General features: G+C 36.5%; 1 protein-coding gene across 1 annotated transcript in view; it reads right to left on the bottom strand.

Annotated features, from left to right (window-relative positions):
- LOC125833489 (probable lysine-specific demethylase ELF6) overlaps positions 1 to 14,646 on the bottom strand; it is a 30,081-nt gene extending 15,435 nt beyond the window's left edge. Inside the window, exons 1-4 of the mRNA XM_049512651.1 lie at positions 13,626 to 14,646; positions 10,054 to 10,132; positions 9,841 to 9,908; positions 459 to 609 (exon numbers count right to left, since the gene is read on the bottom strand). Of these exons, the coding sequence (XP_049368608.1) occupies positions 459 to 609; positions 9,841 to 9,908; positions 10,054 to 10,132; positions 13,626 to 14,613 (1,286 nt within the window). The 5' untranslated portion in view covers positions 14,614 to 14,646. The remainder of the gene's footprint in view (positions 1 to 458; positions 610 to 9,840; positions 9,909 to 10,053; positions 10,133 to 13,625) is intronic.
- Between the last annotated feature and the right edge of the window lie 1,619 nt (positions 14,647 to 16,265).

Below are 16,265 nucleotides of genomic sequence, written 5' to 3'. Positions count from 1 at the left end.
CCTAGGCTTTGGTTCTTGAATGACGGGAAAGCAACAAAATGGAGTACAACAAAGCTTAAATATCCCCATATCACACATTAACTATCCTCACTCAGTTTTTCAAAAGTCACTCATTCCACAGCCCAATATTTCCATTATTGCAGGAACAGTAGCAGACTACAGAAACTTTCACCTTTTAAAGTAACAAAAAAGTATACCTTAACCTCATTACTCACTTAACTTTAAAAAGATGTCTACAATTTCACTTCTGACCTAAATAATGTATTGTGAAGATGGAAAAAACAGATTTGTACAGCTGGACAAAAAGTAGTTCTTACAAATACGGATCAATAAAAGATAAATTAAGATAAAGCCTACAAAGTTTCAATCCGGGAATGCAAAAGAAACACCTAATTCTCATCTCCTAGAGGGGACATGTTGGGCTGATCCATATATGCAACAAGAGCTGATGAGCAGACCTTGAAACAAAAGACATTGTCAACAAATAAAGCAACTGCTGATGAGAGAGCATAGGCAGATAGTTCATGGCAGCTCGACGAACAGCAGCTTCTTTGGCTACTGCAAGCCACTGTGGAGTACCGAAGTTGGCAGCCTCGCCACAATTGAAGCCTGCATTTACAAGTGGATCTTTGAAACCAGGATAAAATTGAAACAAACTCATTGTGTTACCAACGCATGTTTCACTTCATACCACACTATGAACACAAGAATTTGGGAGGGGGCACAGTAAAAGAAAAAATTGGGCACTCAACCATAATAAAGGATCCAGACTCACACGCAACTCGACTGAAACAGAATTTCTTTTATAGAAGATAAAATAAATTCATTGAATATCTCATCAAGACAGTATCATCTTTACATTATTAGGCTCCCAATACTTCCATTATAGAAGAATGAATTCTCTCACTCCAACAAATACAACAACAAACTCAGTGTAATCCCATGAGTGACCTTATCCCTACCTTTCTGGGTAGGGAGGTTGTTTCCAATAGACCCTCGGCTCAAAAGAGAAGTATTTGAAGCATGGATAAGAAAATATGACAGCAAATAGCAAGATACAAAGTAAATGAAGCAGCAGACACTAATACATATTGAAGAATAAGAAACCACAGGTTTACTAAATACTGCTAATAAGGAGGAGAGGGGATGAGGCTGTAAGTTTTGGTACCAAAATTGTACAATTTTATTCATCCATAGAGATACAAATTTATAGTATAGAAAAATAAACTAGCTAGCAATCAGATCCCCTGATTCTAGGAGATTTGAGAATCAAGGGATGATTCTAATATCCTAACCTATTCAATAGCACATCAGATTTGATTCTATGAGATCAATTAGAATCCTACTAAAACATATCTAATCACACCTAGATATTTACAAATCAACACTCCCCTCAAGTTGGCATGTATATATCGTTCATGCCTAACTTGCTTACAAGAATTTCAAACTTTGGTTTAAACAAACCTTTTGTGAAAATATCTTCAATTTATTGATTTGTTGGGACGAAAGGCATGCACACGTTTCCTTCTTCAATCTTCTCTTTTATGAAGTGCCTATCCACTTCAAAATGTTTTGTTTTGTCATGTTGAACTGGATTGTGAGCAATACTTATGGCAGCTTTGTTGTCACAGTACTATCTCATTGGTAACACCAACTGTTTTTTAGTTCTTCCATTATCTTCTTGAGCCAAATCATTTCACATATCCCATGGGCAATAGATCGATATTCAGCTTCAGCACTACTACGGGCTACAACATTTTGCTTTTTACTCCTCCAAGTCACGAGATTTCCCTAGATAAAAGTACAATATCCTGATGTAGACCTCGTATCAATAGTAGAACCTACCCAATCTGCATTTATAAAGCTTTCAATGCATCTATCTTGGACTTTTCTGAAAAACAATCCTTTCCCTGATGAACTTTTCAGATATCTTAAAATCTTGTAGACCGCTTCTTGGTGCTCTTCCTTCAGAGAGTGAATAAATTGACTCACTAAGCTTACAGCAAAAGCTATATCAGGTCAAGTGAGTGATAAGTAGATCAACTTCCCCACTAGTCTCTTATATTGACTTTGGTCAACTGAATTTCCTTCTTTGTTTCTGGATTTTATAATCGGGATCAATAGGTGTTTCAGCTGGATGACAACCACTCATGCCTGTCTCTTTTAGAAGATCTAGTATATACTTCCTTTGTGACACCATAATGCCTTCTTTTGATCTTGCTACTTCCATGCCAAGAAAATCTTTCAACTGACCCAAATCTTTGATCTCAAATTCCGAGGCCAACTATTTCTTTTTTCGGGCAAGTTATCCCCTGTAAGTATGATATCATCAATATCATCAACATTCACCATGAGGATAGTTGTCTTTCCCTCAAGAGAGTGTCGAATGAACATGGTATGATCTGCTTGCCCTTGAGTGTACCCTTGTTTTTTTACAAACTGAGTAAATCTCTCAAACCAAGCTCTTGGGGATTGTTTGAGCCCATAGGAGGCTTTCTTTAGCTTGCACACTCTAGTTCCATACCTTTCTTCAAAACCCGGAGGAGGATCCATGTAGACTTCTTCGAGGTTTCTGTTCAAGAATGCATTCTTCACATCTAGTTGTTGTAGGGGCCAATCAAGATTGGCAGCAATGGTCAAAAGAACCCTGATTGAATTTAACTTGGCAAGAGGAGCGAATGTCTCAAGATAGTCAATTTCATAGGTCTGAGTGAACCCTTTTGCTACTAAATGTGCCTTATACCTCTCCAAGGACCCATCTGATTTAAATTTGATGGTAAACAACCACTTGCAGCCCATTGTTTTCTTTCCACGTGGTAGTGTCACCATTTTCTAGGTTTCATTTCTCTTAAGAGCATCCATCTCCTCTAGAATTGCCTCTTTCCACTTGGGAACATTCAAAGCATCCTGCATATTTTTGCTAACTCCCTGTTTCTCCCACATAAAGTGCGGCAACATTCTGCTCCACCAAAATACAACTTTAGTGAAAATTCACTTTTAACCTTCTTATAGATTTATGTATTCCTTTTAAACTTGTACCCTTTTTTTCTCACCAAATTGTCCAAACAAGCAAATAGGAGTTAACGTTCATAAAACCTTTTTCTTGGCTTCCATTTTTTCAACCCAAAAATCCTCGAGAATAGTGGCGCACAGTTCAAAACTAGGTGGATAACAAATTCGCTCGTCTACTCCACAATGCACACTTAGAAAGAAGTTTCTTAGTGCTTTAGTTTTGATATTAGATTCCATGTGTGTTTCATATCCCTCCATTGATCAAGCAAAAAACATTTAGTCATCTCCTGTTTATATTATTATATCTCATCTTCCCTTAACTGCAACATACTCTCAAAGACATTTTTCAAGGAACTCATTCCTTCTCTCCTAATCATTTTTAGCTAATTTGGGCCCTTATCCATAGTTAAAGTGAATGTTTTATGGAAATCTTTAACATTAGGCCACCCTATAATGCATCTCATCACAAAAGGATCTTACATCACACTCAGAGGTGTGGCCTAATGGTCAATAAAATGAGTGAAACCGTGAGATCTCAAGTTCAATTCTCAATGGACATAATAACACTAGATGATTTCGTCTCATCTGTTCAAACCTTGGTGTATAAAGTTATCTAGTTTGTGTTGCTTGGAGGTAGCAAGTACCCGTGGAAGTAGTAGAAGTACGTGAAAGCTAGCCTGACACCATGATTATTTAATAAAGGATCTCGCATTGCATTTCCCACTGTGATTCACAAATGTGGATCTTAAAAATCACACTTCCCCCTCATGACTTTCTTCCACACAATTACATCATATGAGGTTACAACATCTTCCTAGAACCGATAGTGCTTATAGAATTTATATTTTGTACACACCCTCTAAAATGGTAAACATTCTTTCTTTGCAAATATGTATAATCACGTTTTCAAGAAGTCTATGAATGTAGAATATGCATATGCCAAAACCTCATTCTCCCTTTGATAGCATCACCCTCTCCATCTCATCATACCAACCATACTTCTAGTTTCCATTGGCTCCATCTCATAAAGTTATCCATTAGTTTTTCCTAACCTCTTAGAATTGAAGATGGGATGTGAGAGACATAAATTATATTCCTTTGGTGTATGTTTGATTGGGTGAACTTATAAAAGTAACCTTTGCGTTTTTTAGTTAAGAATTATTAAGTTGTCATCGGTCATATCTGAGTAAGTCTATTGCTTTCTTAGATTTTGTTGGCTCTTTAACTCTAGACCATCCATAGTCATGTTTAAGACTCCTCTAGTTTTTTATATTTTGTGGTTGGCTCCCGAATCTTAACTTTTATCACGTAATGGAGCTAGCATATCTACTTTTGTACTCTTTGCATCTTCTTGATACTGTTAATGAAACAACTTACTTCATCAAAAAAAATAAATTGAAGGCTATTTTTTAAATGGAAATAAATTATTAATTCCATGACCTCTCTACTCACCACCTCCCATAATTGTTGAAAAAGCTATAGTGAACCGATCCGACTCATGGGCTTTTACCACCCTCATCTTCCTCAAAATTCTTTCCAAATCCTATCTCTCCACTAACATACATACCCCCCCCCCCCCCCCCAACACTTGGAGTATCTCTTGTACCTATGCAACTTCTCCTCTTTCATCATAACGATCACTTTCTTCATATTTTCTATAACATATAGACAAGATGGATGTTAAATATTTTTTCCTTGACACTCTGAATGTCTTTAAATATCTTGTGAATTTCCTTCAACAACGTGATTTCTAATTCATGCAAGAAGAAGAAGTGGAGTTGTTCCTCCTCTCGTCTTCTCTAAATAGCTTTTTTCAATTTTACTCAAATGCTATTTTTGGTTTGAACACCTTTTGATGGAATGTTGATAGTTTGAGTAAAGAGGCTAGAAGAATGCAATCTTTGATTTTCTTGAAATTGAACCTTTTGACATTGTTCTTCCTCGTCATAAAACTTACCTTACAACACCAAGATCTCTTCACAGATTTTAATTCACATGCAGAAGTCACTGCTATTTGATGTGAAGCCTCTTTATGAAACTATAACTTCTTCAGCACTTGCCTTTAATGAAAAGCATGGTGTTTGTCCCCTTCCATAGCCAACTAATTTGAGACTTTTGCTCCATTCTTGTGCAACCAATACTAATTCAAAATTGTCTATTAGTACCCCACTTTTTTTATTTGCAGTTTTGGTTTTTAGGTAAACTTGCACGCATCCAAATTAATCCAATAGGGACGCACCTTGTAACTCAGAAATTGGTAAGTTGAGTTTGGAAAGAAAGTTGCAGAAAAAATTGTTAGTGCCAGTTGTACGGGTCTATCTATGGTCCATAGAAGGCAGTCATGGAATGAGTTGTGAAAAGTTAGAAAATGTCAAGTCCTAGAAGAAGTTCCTATGGACCAACAGGACAATTCGCAGAAGAGTAGACGGGCCATAGGAAGTGTCCATAAAGGTGATTCCAGAATTGGTGTTTTTGGTACCTCTAATTCCATGGAAGGTTTGTACGGCCCGTAGAAGGTTGCACAAGCCGTAGATTAGACTCGTGGGAAGTATTTTGGACTTGAAGGATTTTTGGTCATGGGGTTCTATGAAGAGGGCCTATGGGCCGTAGAAAGTTCCACAATCCATAGGAAGGGTCTTGTGGAAGTTGATCACCAATTGGTCTCCAGTAACTCCATCTAAGGACGACCAGGACGGTTCGTAGAAGATTTTATGAACCATAAGTCGATTCGTAGAGTCCCTCCGGTAGTTTTAAGTCAGGGTCATTTGGGTCCTTTACTATCCTTTCTACATCTTTACTAATGTTGTTTTGATCCTATAACTAAGTCTTAAAACTGATTTTACTCTTCAAAATCTACCTATTCCCTTCCATTCACTCAAAATCCCTAAATTCCCTAAGTTCATCTTCTCCAATTCTCTCTCAAGGCTCTCAAGGAAAAGCTAGGAAGCTAGGTTTCTTCAAGGTTTCTTCTTCAATCTCTAGGGCTTTGATTACCCAAGGTATGTGGGAACATCATCCATGGATCCTTTTCATCTATTGAGTCCCAAAATAAACTCTCTTTAGAATTCTACCCAATTTTCTAGGGTTTCATGTGATTCTCCATGAGTTCAATTAATTATGATTCATTATATATATTTGATCTTATTATGCATGGTTTGATTCAATTACATGTTTTCTTATGAATTTCATATGAACCTATGCTATATGTCTATGCTATGATTATGAACTATGATTATAAAAGGCTTAAGTCATACACAGCCCCTTAGAGTTGTCCACATATTTCACTTGAACAGCTCAACTAAGACTTGTACCTATTGAACACCTCTAGTACTTCGAATTGATACCAGTTGAGCATTTTTTACTTACGTGGCATTTTGGGTGTAATTCACGAATAACAAGCGCGTGAAAGAATTAAATTAGACATTTTTTGAACTTAAAAACCTCCTTCTTCTTCATTGGACTTGTTGCCATCACTTCTCCACCTTAGCACTCGCATCCGCCATTGTTGCCATAAACACCCTTCTTCTTCTTCCTCGTTTTTTGCTTTTCCTTTACCATCATTATCATATTATTTTTTCAGATTTGTTATTATGGCAGCCAATACATCCATTTCTTCCTCTTCTATTAAGCAACAACTACCATCACCTCTACCATTTACATAGACACTTTCGTGTTTTTTTTTCTTCAACGCTATATCCCTTTTCTTCTTATTATTATTATTTCTACAGTCACTTATTCACATCCTCTATCACCATTGAATATATATTTGTCATTGTTGATTTAGAAGATTAGAAAAAAAAAAAAAAGGAAAGTAGTGTTCTGATAGGTAGTAGGGAAGAATTTGGGTGGGTTTAGTAACAATGGTAACTATTAAAAAAAAAAATTGAATCTATTTGCCATTGTTAATCTATGATAAAGAAGAACAGAAAACAAAAAGAGAAAGAGACGGTGGGGGGCTGATTCTTATGGGTTGCAGGGAAAAGGTTTGGTGGGTGGGGGAATTGTGTAGGGATTACAAAAAATTAATTTTATTTTTTATTATTTAAAATATTTTTTTCACTCATTGATTTATATTTTTTAACAATTTTTTGGATCCCACTGACACATGTCATAACTTAATTTGTCATAGTGTCATGTCATAGCGAGTGTGTCTCACACACTTAATATTTTTGGCTGACTGTCAAAAAAATGTCAAATAGGTGTCAATCCTAAGTTCTAGAGGTGTTCAATAGGTACAAGACTTGGTTGAGGTGTTCAAGTGAAATATGCAGACAACTTTAAGGGGCTGTGTATGACTTAAGCCATTATAAAATTATGCATGCATCATGAAATTGAGGAGTTCATCAATAGAGGATGTTTTTAGATGAAGTATCAAATGTTTTATGAAAGGTTGCTTCCTAATTGAAGTATTCTCATTATGAAAGATGATCATGATTTAAATGCTTAGATAAGTGTCTTCATGAACAAGTTATGAAATCATTGTTTTGAAAGGAGCTATTCTATGATATTAAGCTTATGATTGGATTCGTATAACTAGATTTTACCTTTCCAAATATTTTTTTTGAGAAGGTAACAGTCTCGTATTATATTCCAAAAAATCAAACTGAGGTTTACTAATTACAAATAAAAGGAGAGTATCAGGAAGATCTTCAATCCTAAATAACAAAAATTACAAGGTGCCTAAAGCATTCATTACTGATTCTAGATCTTCCATATACTCCTATTTACACCAAAAATGAAATAAAACCAAGCAATTCATCTTCATCTTCATCTTCTGGATGCTGTTACTTTTGTTCTGGAAGCATCTGAGGTTCCTCTCTTTCCACACAGACCACCAAATACAGGTGGGGATGATCTTCCATCTTTCTTTATGACCAGAAATGTAGGCAAAGCTACTCCATATCTTCAGGGCCTGGACAATATATCTTGGCATCACCCAAAGTAGGCCCTTCGAATTGATGAAAATGCTCCACAAAATATTAGTGATCCTACAGTGAAGAAAGAGGTGATTGACTGTTTCAGCCTCTTCTCCACACAGGAAACACCTAGGACTCAGTTGGATACCCCTTTTCATGAGGTTCTCATGAGTCAAAACAGCCTACTTTGCTAGTAGCCAAGTGAAGCAGGACACTTTAGGAGGTATTTTAACTTTCCAGATAAGTTTCCATGGCCAGCCAGTAACCTGATGGGTGAAAGAGTTGAACTTTTTGTGAGCTTCCTTCACACTAAAATTTCCGTTGCAGTTATGATTCCAAAACAATCCATCTTGGGAGGTAGAGGTTCCTTTGAATTGTTCAAGGATTCCAAAGAAATCTACTAGTCTTTGGATCTCCCAATATTATGACTATGATATGATTATGCCTATTTTCCATTTGGATTTTACTTATCACCGAGAGGACTTTGAGATAGAGGCTTTTCCGTTAGTAGAGGTCGAGTCTCTAGTAACAATTTCTTTGTCTCATAACTACGTGCCCCCGTAGGACTTGTCTTAGAAAGACATTAGCTAGTGGATCCATCTAAGCTAGAAGTTTATGGTCCTTAGCTTGGCAAAGTAGGACATCTCTTTTCGGTGTGGGAAAGACACTGGATTCCATGTTATAGCTCACATGATCTATGTTGGTTAATGGTAAACATCCCACAAAGAACTATGCTTTTCTCCAAAGGTTTTATGACTTCCTCAATGATTATGATTAAGTTTCCACATGATTTTCAAATGTTGCATTGATCTTGTCCCATGATTTATGATTTAGTTTATTAAGCTTTGACTTGTTTTGCTTAGTCATGCATTAGCATGTTTTGAACTATTCACATTATCACGTTTATGTTTTATGCATCTTCCTTTTACTCAATACATTCAAAGTATTGACGCATATTCTCTTGTGCTTATATTGTTTCATAATATAAGGTTTGACATTCCTCCATCTGGCCGTGGCTGGATTGGTTTGCTCAGCTTTGGTTGCTAGTGGTGAGTCCTCATGGTTCGAGGACGAGATCACACTTTATCATTTCCTTTCCTTATGTCATTTCAGTTTTCAAATGTTGTTCGTGGTTTAGGTATTTGTCCTAACCACATTATGGATACTTGAGGCTTATGTCAGACTTGTTATGTTTTCCGCATTATTTCAATCTTGTTTTCAGATTCTCCTAGGTTGAGATATTATGATTTAGACTTCCTTTAGCTTATGACTCATTTCATAGTGTTATTGTGATTCATTGTCATATTCATGTCAAGTGGATTGTTTAGGGCCTCTCGGTGTCCTATTTGTCATGTCACGTCTAGGGGGTAGTTTGGGTCGTGACACACCTTCTTCATCGGGATCATGCTTATCTTCTTTCTTCTGCAATGCAACTAGTACCTTGAAGAGAGACGATTTTATTTGTTTTGTTTACCAACTACCACTCACTTCAAAATCTTTATATCATCATTCAACGGTCTTAGCTCCTTCACCAGTCTAAGACTAGGATCACCCTCCCGTGAATAGCTCATATCATTGGGCCCTCAGCCCCTCACCATCACCTTAGGACCTCCATAGAGAACCGTATGTTCTTAAGCCTAAGAAGATTTCTGTTTCCGCATCATTTATAGATAGAGAAAGCTGCTAATGATGGATTGAAGATCTCTGATGTGGAGTAGAAGGAAAAACTTAAATGTCAAAACAGAAAGAAACATATATATATTCATATCCGAGACAAAAGGGGGAAAAAACTTAGTCAACTTATCACGGAGAAAGATGACAATAAAATAAAATAAAAAGAAGCTATATCTGCATTAATTGTTGAAGTTCATCACAATAACAACATCTTTAATAGAAGATCAGAAGCAATTACCTTGGCTGAAACCTACATGGTAGGCCCTTGGGAAAGTTACAACAAATTCACCAGGATTCTGTACCAACCTAAGCAAATTAAAAAGAGCACATACATTAGAATGACTGCAAAAAATTTGATAAGTTAGGAACGGCAAAGGAAACCTCCATTTTAGTATCAGGAAATAACCAAGAGAAAAACAAAGTTAAATGGGATCAGACAAACAGAAACCACCTGCAGCAGGGGATGCCTGATGCTACCAGAACTTCAGGTGATAAAAGAGTGGTCTTCTCGCCCAATAGCGCAAGAGCAGCTGGAGATCAAATATTATATTTATTGAATCGGAGAACAAGAAATATTTCAGAGCAAAACTCCAAAATATCTCCATTTAAGAGTCAATAAGCGAGTTGCCAGATGACTGAAGCCAAAGATCTACATTGATAAGTGAAAATTGAGCAGGCCTATGGAAATTGTTTAACTCAACAACATGATCACTTCTGAAGGCACTTCCAAGAAATAGATCAAATTAAACAGACTTCGTTTTTTGAGAGAAATCTGAAATTTTCATCACCCCATTGATAAAGGGAATCTTTAAAAATAAGGAGGGGGAATACATCCAACTCAAACAAAGAATTGCTGATATTTTAACAAGAGGGATAAATACAGATCATGCAAGGGTCATTATTTACACTTCTGATTTTTCAATCGGTGTTTTGGTTTTAGGTTCAACCGTTCACTTAGTGAAGACAGGTTCCAAAACCCCATAATGAAGCAGATCATATTTCTTTCCACAGACCACACAAGAAATTCATACTCTTCATTAGAATATTTACTTTCTAACTTATGAAGAGATAGTTAGACTGCAAATGCATGTAAACTTCCTACCATGGATCATATCTCATAACTGCCAGCATACCACCCCTAAACATATACAAATTGAACACCACTGCCAAAAAGTGATATAAAATGTTTTAAGCAATAAGTGCAAGATGTAATTGTATATCATTCAAGGCAATATGACTTTTGCTTCTCCCTGATGGAATGGTTACTCCAATTTACAAAACATGAGAGGTAATTTTCTTAATTGATATGGTAAAAGGTCCACCTACTACGCAAGAACCCAAAAGTAACATCTTCACACTTAGCTCCCTTGTTCACCCAGACATCCAATTTCATGGTTGGAGGTATATAATCTTACAACAAAGTCTTCCTGCCTTATCAATAAGATGTGAATATACAGAGACAACAAACTAGAGGAAAAAGTTTGGTGGTATTTGGACTCCCAGATAGGAGAACCAGTAAAAGGAAATATCAAAGAAAAGAAAACCAAAAAGCAAAATTCCATTTTTTATGAATTTACAAAAGAGTAGAAGATTGAGCACAATTGGATTGCAGCCAAAACGAAAAGCTTATGGCAAGAAGCTCTTGAGGCAATTAAAAGGGAAACACACAATTGGATTCTTCGGATGCCCATTATCTTCTTGCCTCGGCTCAAACAAAATGTCATGCTTTCAGCTTCCTATTTAGAGCCACACTAAGTCATTATTCATTTTCCTAAAATAGAATACCTTATCACATATTACACAGTGTTGTCAAAGGTGCGCTTAAGCCCTGAAGTGAGGCTCAAGACATGTTGAGCAATTTACCGCGCTTAATGAGTGCTTCAGCAAGGCTCTAAGACAAACTTTTCCGTGTGAAAGAGACGAGTGTTTCCTGAAAAGGCGACACTAAACAATTGATATTTCACTTTATCCTTAAAAAATACAATTTTTTTTCCATATATTTGTTATTCATATTTATAGTTATTATCCTTGAACTAAACATATATATTTGTATACTTCCTATCTGTTGTGACTTTTTTCATTTAAGCTCATGTTTTATTTGTGCTTTGCGCTTAAAACCCCAGCTGATTGTAGAGCCTTTTTTGTGCTTTTAACTTTTGAACACAGATATTACATAGGATTTTAAAATAGCTTACATTTCTGCATCTATATTTACCTCATTGTCATCAACTAACCTAAAACCAGTAGGAGACATCTTTTATATGAATCCTTTGTATCCATTCCACCAAATAATCAGTATTTTGAATCTTTATAATAACTTGGACAATCTTTACACTGAACATTAAACCACCTCAAAATCTGCTACCCCTTTGCTCCAATGAGAAACAAACATTATATTGATGCAGTAAGGGAAATTTCACATTCAAAATGTACACTATATGTAAGTACAAAATGTCAAATAAATACATCATTCTTTACAAAGATCATTTTGTCGTCTATACTGACTGAATTATCCTACTTACTCCCAAAGTATAAAAAATAGGAAGTCCCACTAATTTAACAAAGAGAGTTTCAACTCTTTAGAATGCTCTTCTTACTTCATATTGTCCAAGTGAGTATCAAAACCACTATCTATGTTCCTCTTCTCAGCTCTTACTTTGCACCCAATAGCATGTCACCGTCAGATTCAAGCATCAACCATTTGACTCCAATATTCTACAGTTTACACCATAGCCTACATGTGAATATCACCTTTTCCACCTAATTACTACTATTGATTTGGGAAAAGTCTCATTAAGTGCTAATTGGTTCCTTGATGATTAGTTGAGTAGTTTTTTCTTTGGATAGGTTAACTTGTTTGGTTTTTCGCGGAAATCAAAGTTTTTCTTATGTTAGTTTAAGTAGTTCACCTAAGGGGAAACACAACTTTTAAAAGGGATCTTTAAAAATCCTTAAAAGAAGGAATGCCCAAAAGTCAGGTATATGGCATGTTGTTCAGTATAAGTGGCTTTGGCTTTTCCACTTGGGAATTTCAAAGCTTTATGACCCAAATTTATTTTAATTTAATAAATTAACAAGTATTTCAAGTAGCAATCAGAATAGCTTTGAGTTAAATACTAGTGTAAGTTGATTTGTAGGATCATATCCTAAATTAAGTTTCTAGTATCATAGTTTCCGAAGAAGGGAGAAAAATAGAAGAGACATGTCAAGCTACGAAAGAAAAGAAAGGAAACAACTCAACAAGGTTTTCTCCAATTGCACTAAATAAGGGATGATATGGTAGTGAAAAACAACTCATACACCTAAAATTGACAAGATACTCAACAATTAGTGATGGTGTTAAGGAGCTGCTGACTGGAATTTTCTCAGTCAATGAACATAGACGGGAGGTATTCTTAAAGATGGGAGAGACACTCTACTGGATGTCAAACATCATTTAAAACCAACAACAAAACAAAAAAACTGATTGGAAGAAATATGTCCTAATTCTGAATACCTTCCTACTATTTGTTGTTTCTTCATAATAAACAGGATATAACTACTTCTCTAGCTAATCGCATGGGGTTTGGAAGCTAAACGCTAAGTTATTTGTAAATGAAGTTATCAACCATTTAAAAAAAAAACATCTCGAAGGCTTATCCCTGAAAGAAGTGCAATGCGGCAGAGAACAAGCTTTCATGGCTTAAAAATATCCAATTCTGAGAGCAATGGGCATAATACTGTGACTATCCACCATACATTTCACGATTTCTTTCCATTGGCAATAGCAATAGAGTAATGGACAAAGGACAATTATTAGGTAAAAGAAAAGTATCAGCACAACCTGATGATTACCAATTATGAAATAACTGCCAAAGAGCACTAGTTCTTTCCGTCTTTTGTAAGATGATAAAAAATAAGAGTTAGAACATTTCATGAAGCTAAAGAAGATGTCGTGGAAAAAATAAAATACGCCTTTCATTCTTTTTTTTTCTTTTGTAAATTTCATCACATTGTTGTTGACAAAAAAGTATGTATTCATACCTAATCGATCAGTAGTTTCTCCATAAGCATGACAACGAATGACTTCTTCAAAACTAAATGCATAATCTCCTGGCACTGCATACCAAGTCTTAGGGGATCCTGTATGAAGAAAATTTAGACTGTGAAGCTCATGATCCTCAACATGCCAAGCAAACCAGCTAAACAGCATCCCTATATAGACCATTGGAGAAGTAACACCAGGGATATCATCTGGCATGAAGCGAGTGAGTGAGCCAGGCGACCGCGCAATTACTTGCAAATTCCAAGGACTGTTTGCAAGCTTCCAACCAGCACTACCTTCCATTTCAGCAGCATTACTACAACCTTTTGGCCTAAAAGGAGATGAGTTTGATAAAGGGGTTAACAAAGTAGAGGATGGTGTCTCTACACTATGATGAGACCGACCTTTGTCCACACTAGTACTCGAACTTCTTCTATCAAGAATTTTCCTGTTACGTGGTCTTTTTGTCCTGCAAAAATTCTCCTCTGGCTCCCCAAAGGCAGAACCAGGCACATCATTTGCATACTCGACGTAGATAGGGTGGTCAAAAGCAGTTTTCCAAAACATTGCCTCGACAAGGAAGGGAGAAATGTCCTTAACGATGCCGAATTGAGTCCTGGCAAAGTTCTTGGACTTGGTTTCGAACTGGTCTAGTGTATAAAGTTGTCCACTTTGCCAGACTTGCTTCTGAGCTCCAAATGGGAATTTCTTCTTTTCAGTATGACCCAATTCCTGATGTCGGGTGGTAAAAACAGGGGCACCAGCAGAATTGAGGTCAGGGCACTTTGATAGAGAGTTGTTCAAGTTATGAAGGACATACTTCTTTGAAGGTTTAGGCAATGGCGGAATGACCTTACATATACCAAAAGCACTAGCTTCCTTCTCAATTTTTGATATATAGGCAATGGGGTCAGCAAATTCAGTATCAGTAGGTCGAAATTCAGGTGCGAGGGGCAACCCTTTAAGCCATTCAGGTATATCATCCATCACAGTTCCACAAAATTCAAAAACCTAATTCCTTCCACTCCTCTCTATCTCTTCTAGGTTATATTATAAGGGCCACTGGGCGTAATATAGCACCTTTTCCTTAACCTACGCCCCCCACGACTCTCCCACGCTTCTATCCACCCCAACTTTTGCACGCCGGCCGGCTCACACTAGGTGCCTTCGCCGTCCATCGTTTCATCAGTTTTTCTTTTTTAAAACGGAAAATGCCCAATTTCTCAACACCTTGTTTGGACATTGTTCTCAAATACATCCTCCCTATGTTATTTTGTTTTTTAAAAAAAAAGAAATAATCACACCATATAAGTAATTTATTTAAGCCAAATATTACGTTCATCTATCTTATATATAAATAAAAATAAAAATATAACTATATATATATATATATATATATATATATATATATATATATATATATATTATATATATTCAAATATGAATATAAATGTTGATTGACAAAAATAACCTTTAAATATTAAATGACTTTTATACACTTAGGAGTCATTGGTGTGAGGTATGAGATATAATAATCTTAGGATATTATCTGGTGTTTGGTTAGAGGTATTAGATAGTTGTGGGTGTGAGGCCCTCTTTTTTTTCTTGCATAATATACATAATATGGCATAGCATGGTTATATGAGGTGTATATGACATGGTACAGTATATCGGGAGAATAAGACTGCTAATGGGTGGCAATATCAAGGAACTAAGAGTAAATACATAAAATCCTCCTGAACTTCTCCACGAAACTTACTTTAGCACTACAACTTTACAGGTAATTATTCCCCCCCCCACTATTGTTGTCCGAAGTGAATTATTATTAATTTAATGACCCTCTATGTCATTAAACTTATTATTGACTTAATGACCCTCCATGTCATTTCCTCTTTATTGCATTCCTTTCAGCATTTAGAGTGTTCATCTAACAACTCCAAGTCATTTATGACTTGCTGGATTGATGGCTCGATCACCTGGTCGTTCTTTTAGTTTTTGTGCAAGTTTTCACGTTTTGGAGATTTTGAATCTTGAACGGTTGACTTCGGTATAAACTTTAGGTAACCACCTCAAAATGTAATTTTGACGATTTTGTTAACACAAAAATGTCGATTTGGTATAGAAGGACCTTCGGTGCGAATCCCAAGGCTTCTGGGCTCATCTCGAGCTTATAATGAAGTTTGGGTTTAAAAATTTGTCGAGACGACCACGGTTGAAAGTTTTCACATCTCCGTTGAGTCTGGAATGTAGAATTTGGTAGGGTAGCATATTTCATTTGCTTGCATGGGGTTCCGAAAAAATCTCGAGCACCTTGTCAAAGATTTTAAGGCTTGTAAATCAACATGGGTTGCATAAGTTGGTGCACCTCCATTTATTCTGTGTTTGTGTGCCTCAGACCGCATTCGGGGTGGTCAATGATATTAATCTTTGCGTTCATGAGCCTGGTGCCGCATTCGCAGAGACTCGGGGAGCTTGGTCATCACGTTCGTGGGCCTTACATCGTATTCCTGAAGGTCAAGGTAGCTGGCCCTTCGCACTTGTGGGCTCAGTGCCGCATTCGCGGAGTTTTTGGCGCCCGACCTTTCGTATTTGTACACTAGGTCTTGCATTCGCAAAGTTCATTCAATTGGTCTTTTAAT

The sequence above is a fragment of the Solanum verrucosum genome, unplaced genomic scaffold (assembly GCF_900185275.1).
Source record: "Solanum verrucosum unplaced genomic scaffold, falcon-dt-bn FXZP01000173.1, whole genome shotgun sequence".
NCBI lineage: Eukaryota > Viridiplantae > Streptophyta > Magnoliopsida > Solanales > Solanaceae > Solanum > Solanum verrucosum.
This window is presented reverse-complemented; position numbering and strand designations above follow the sequence as displayed.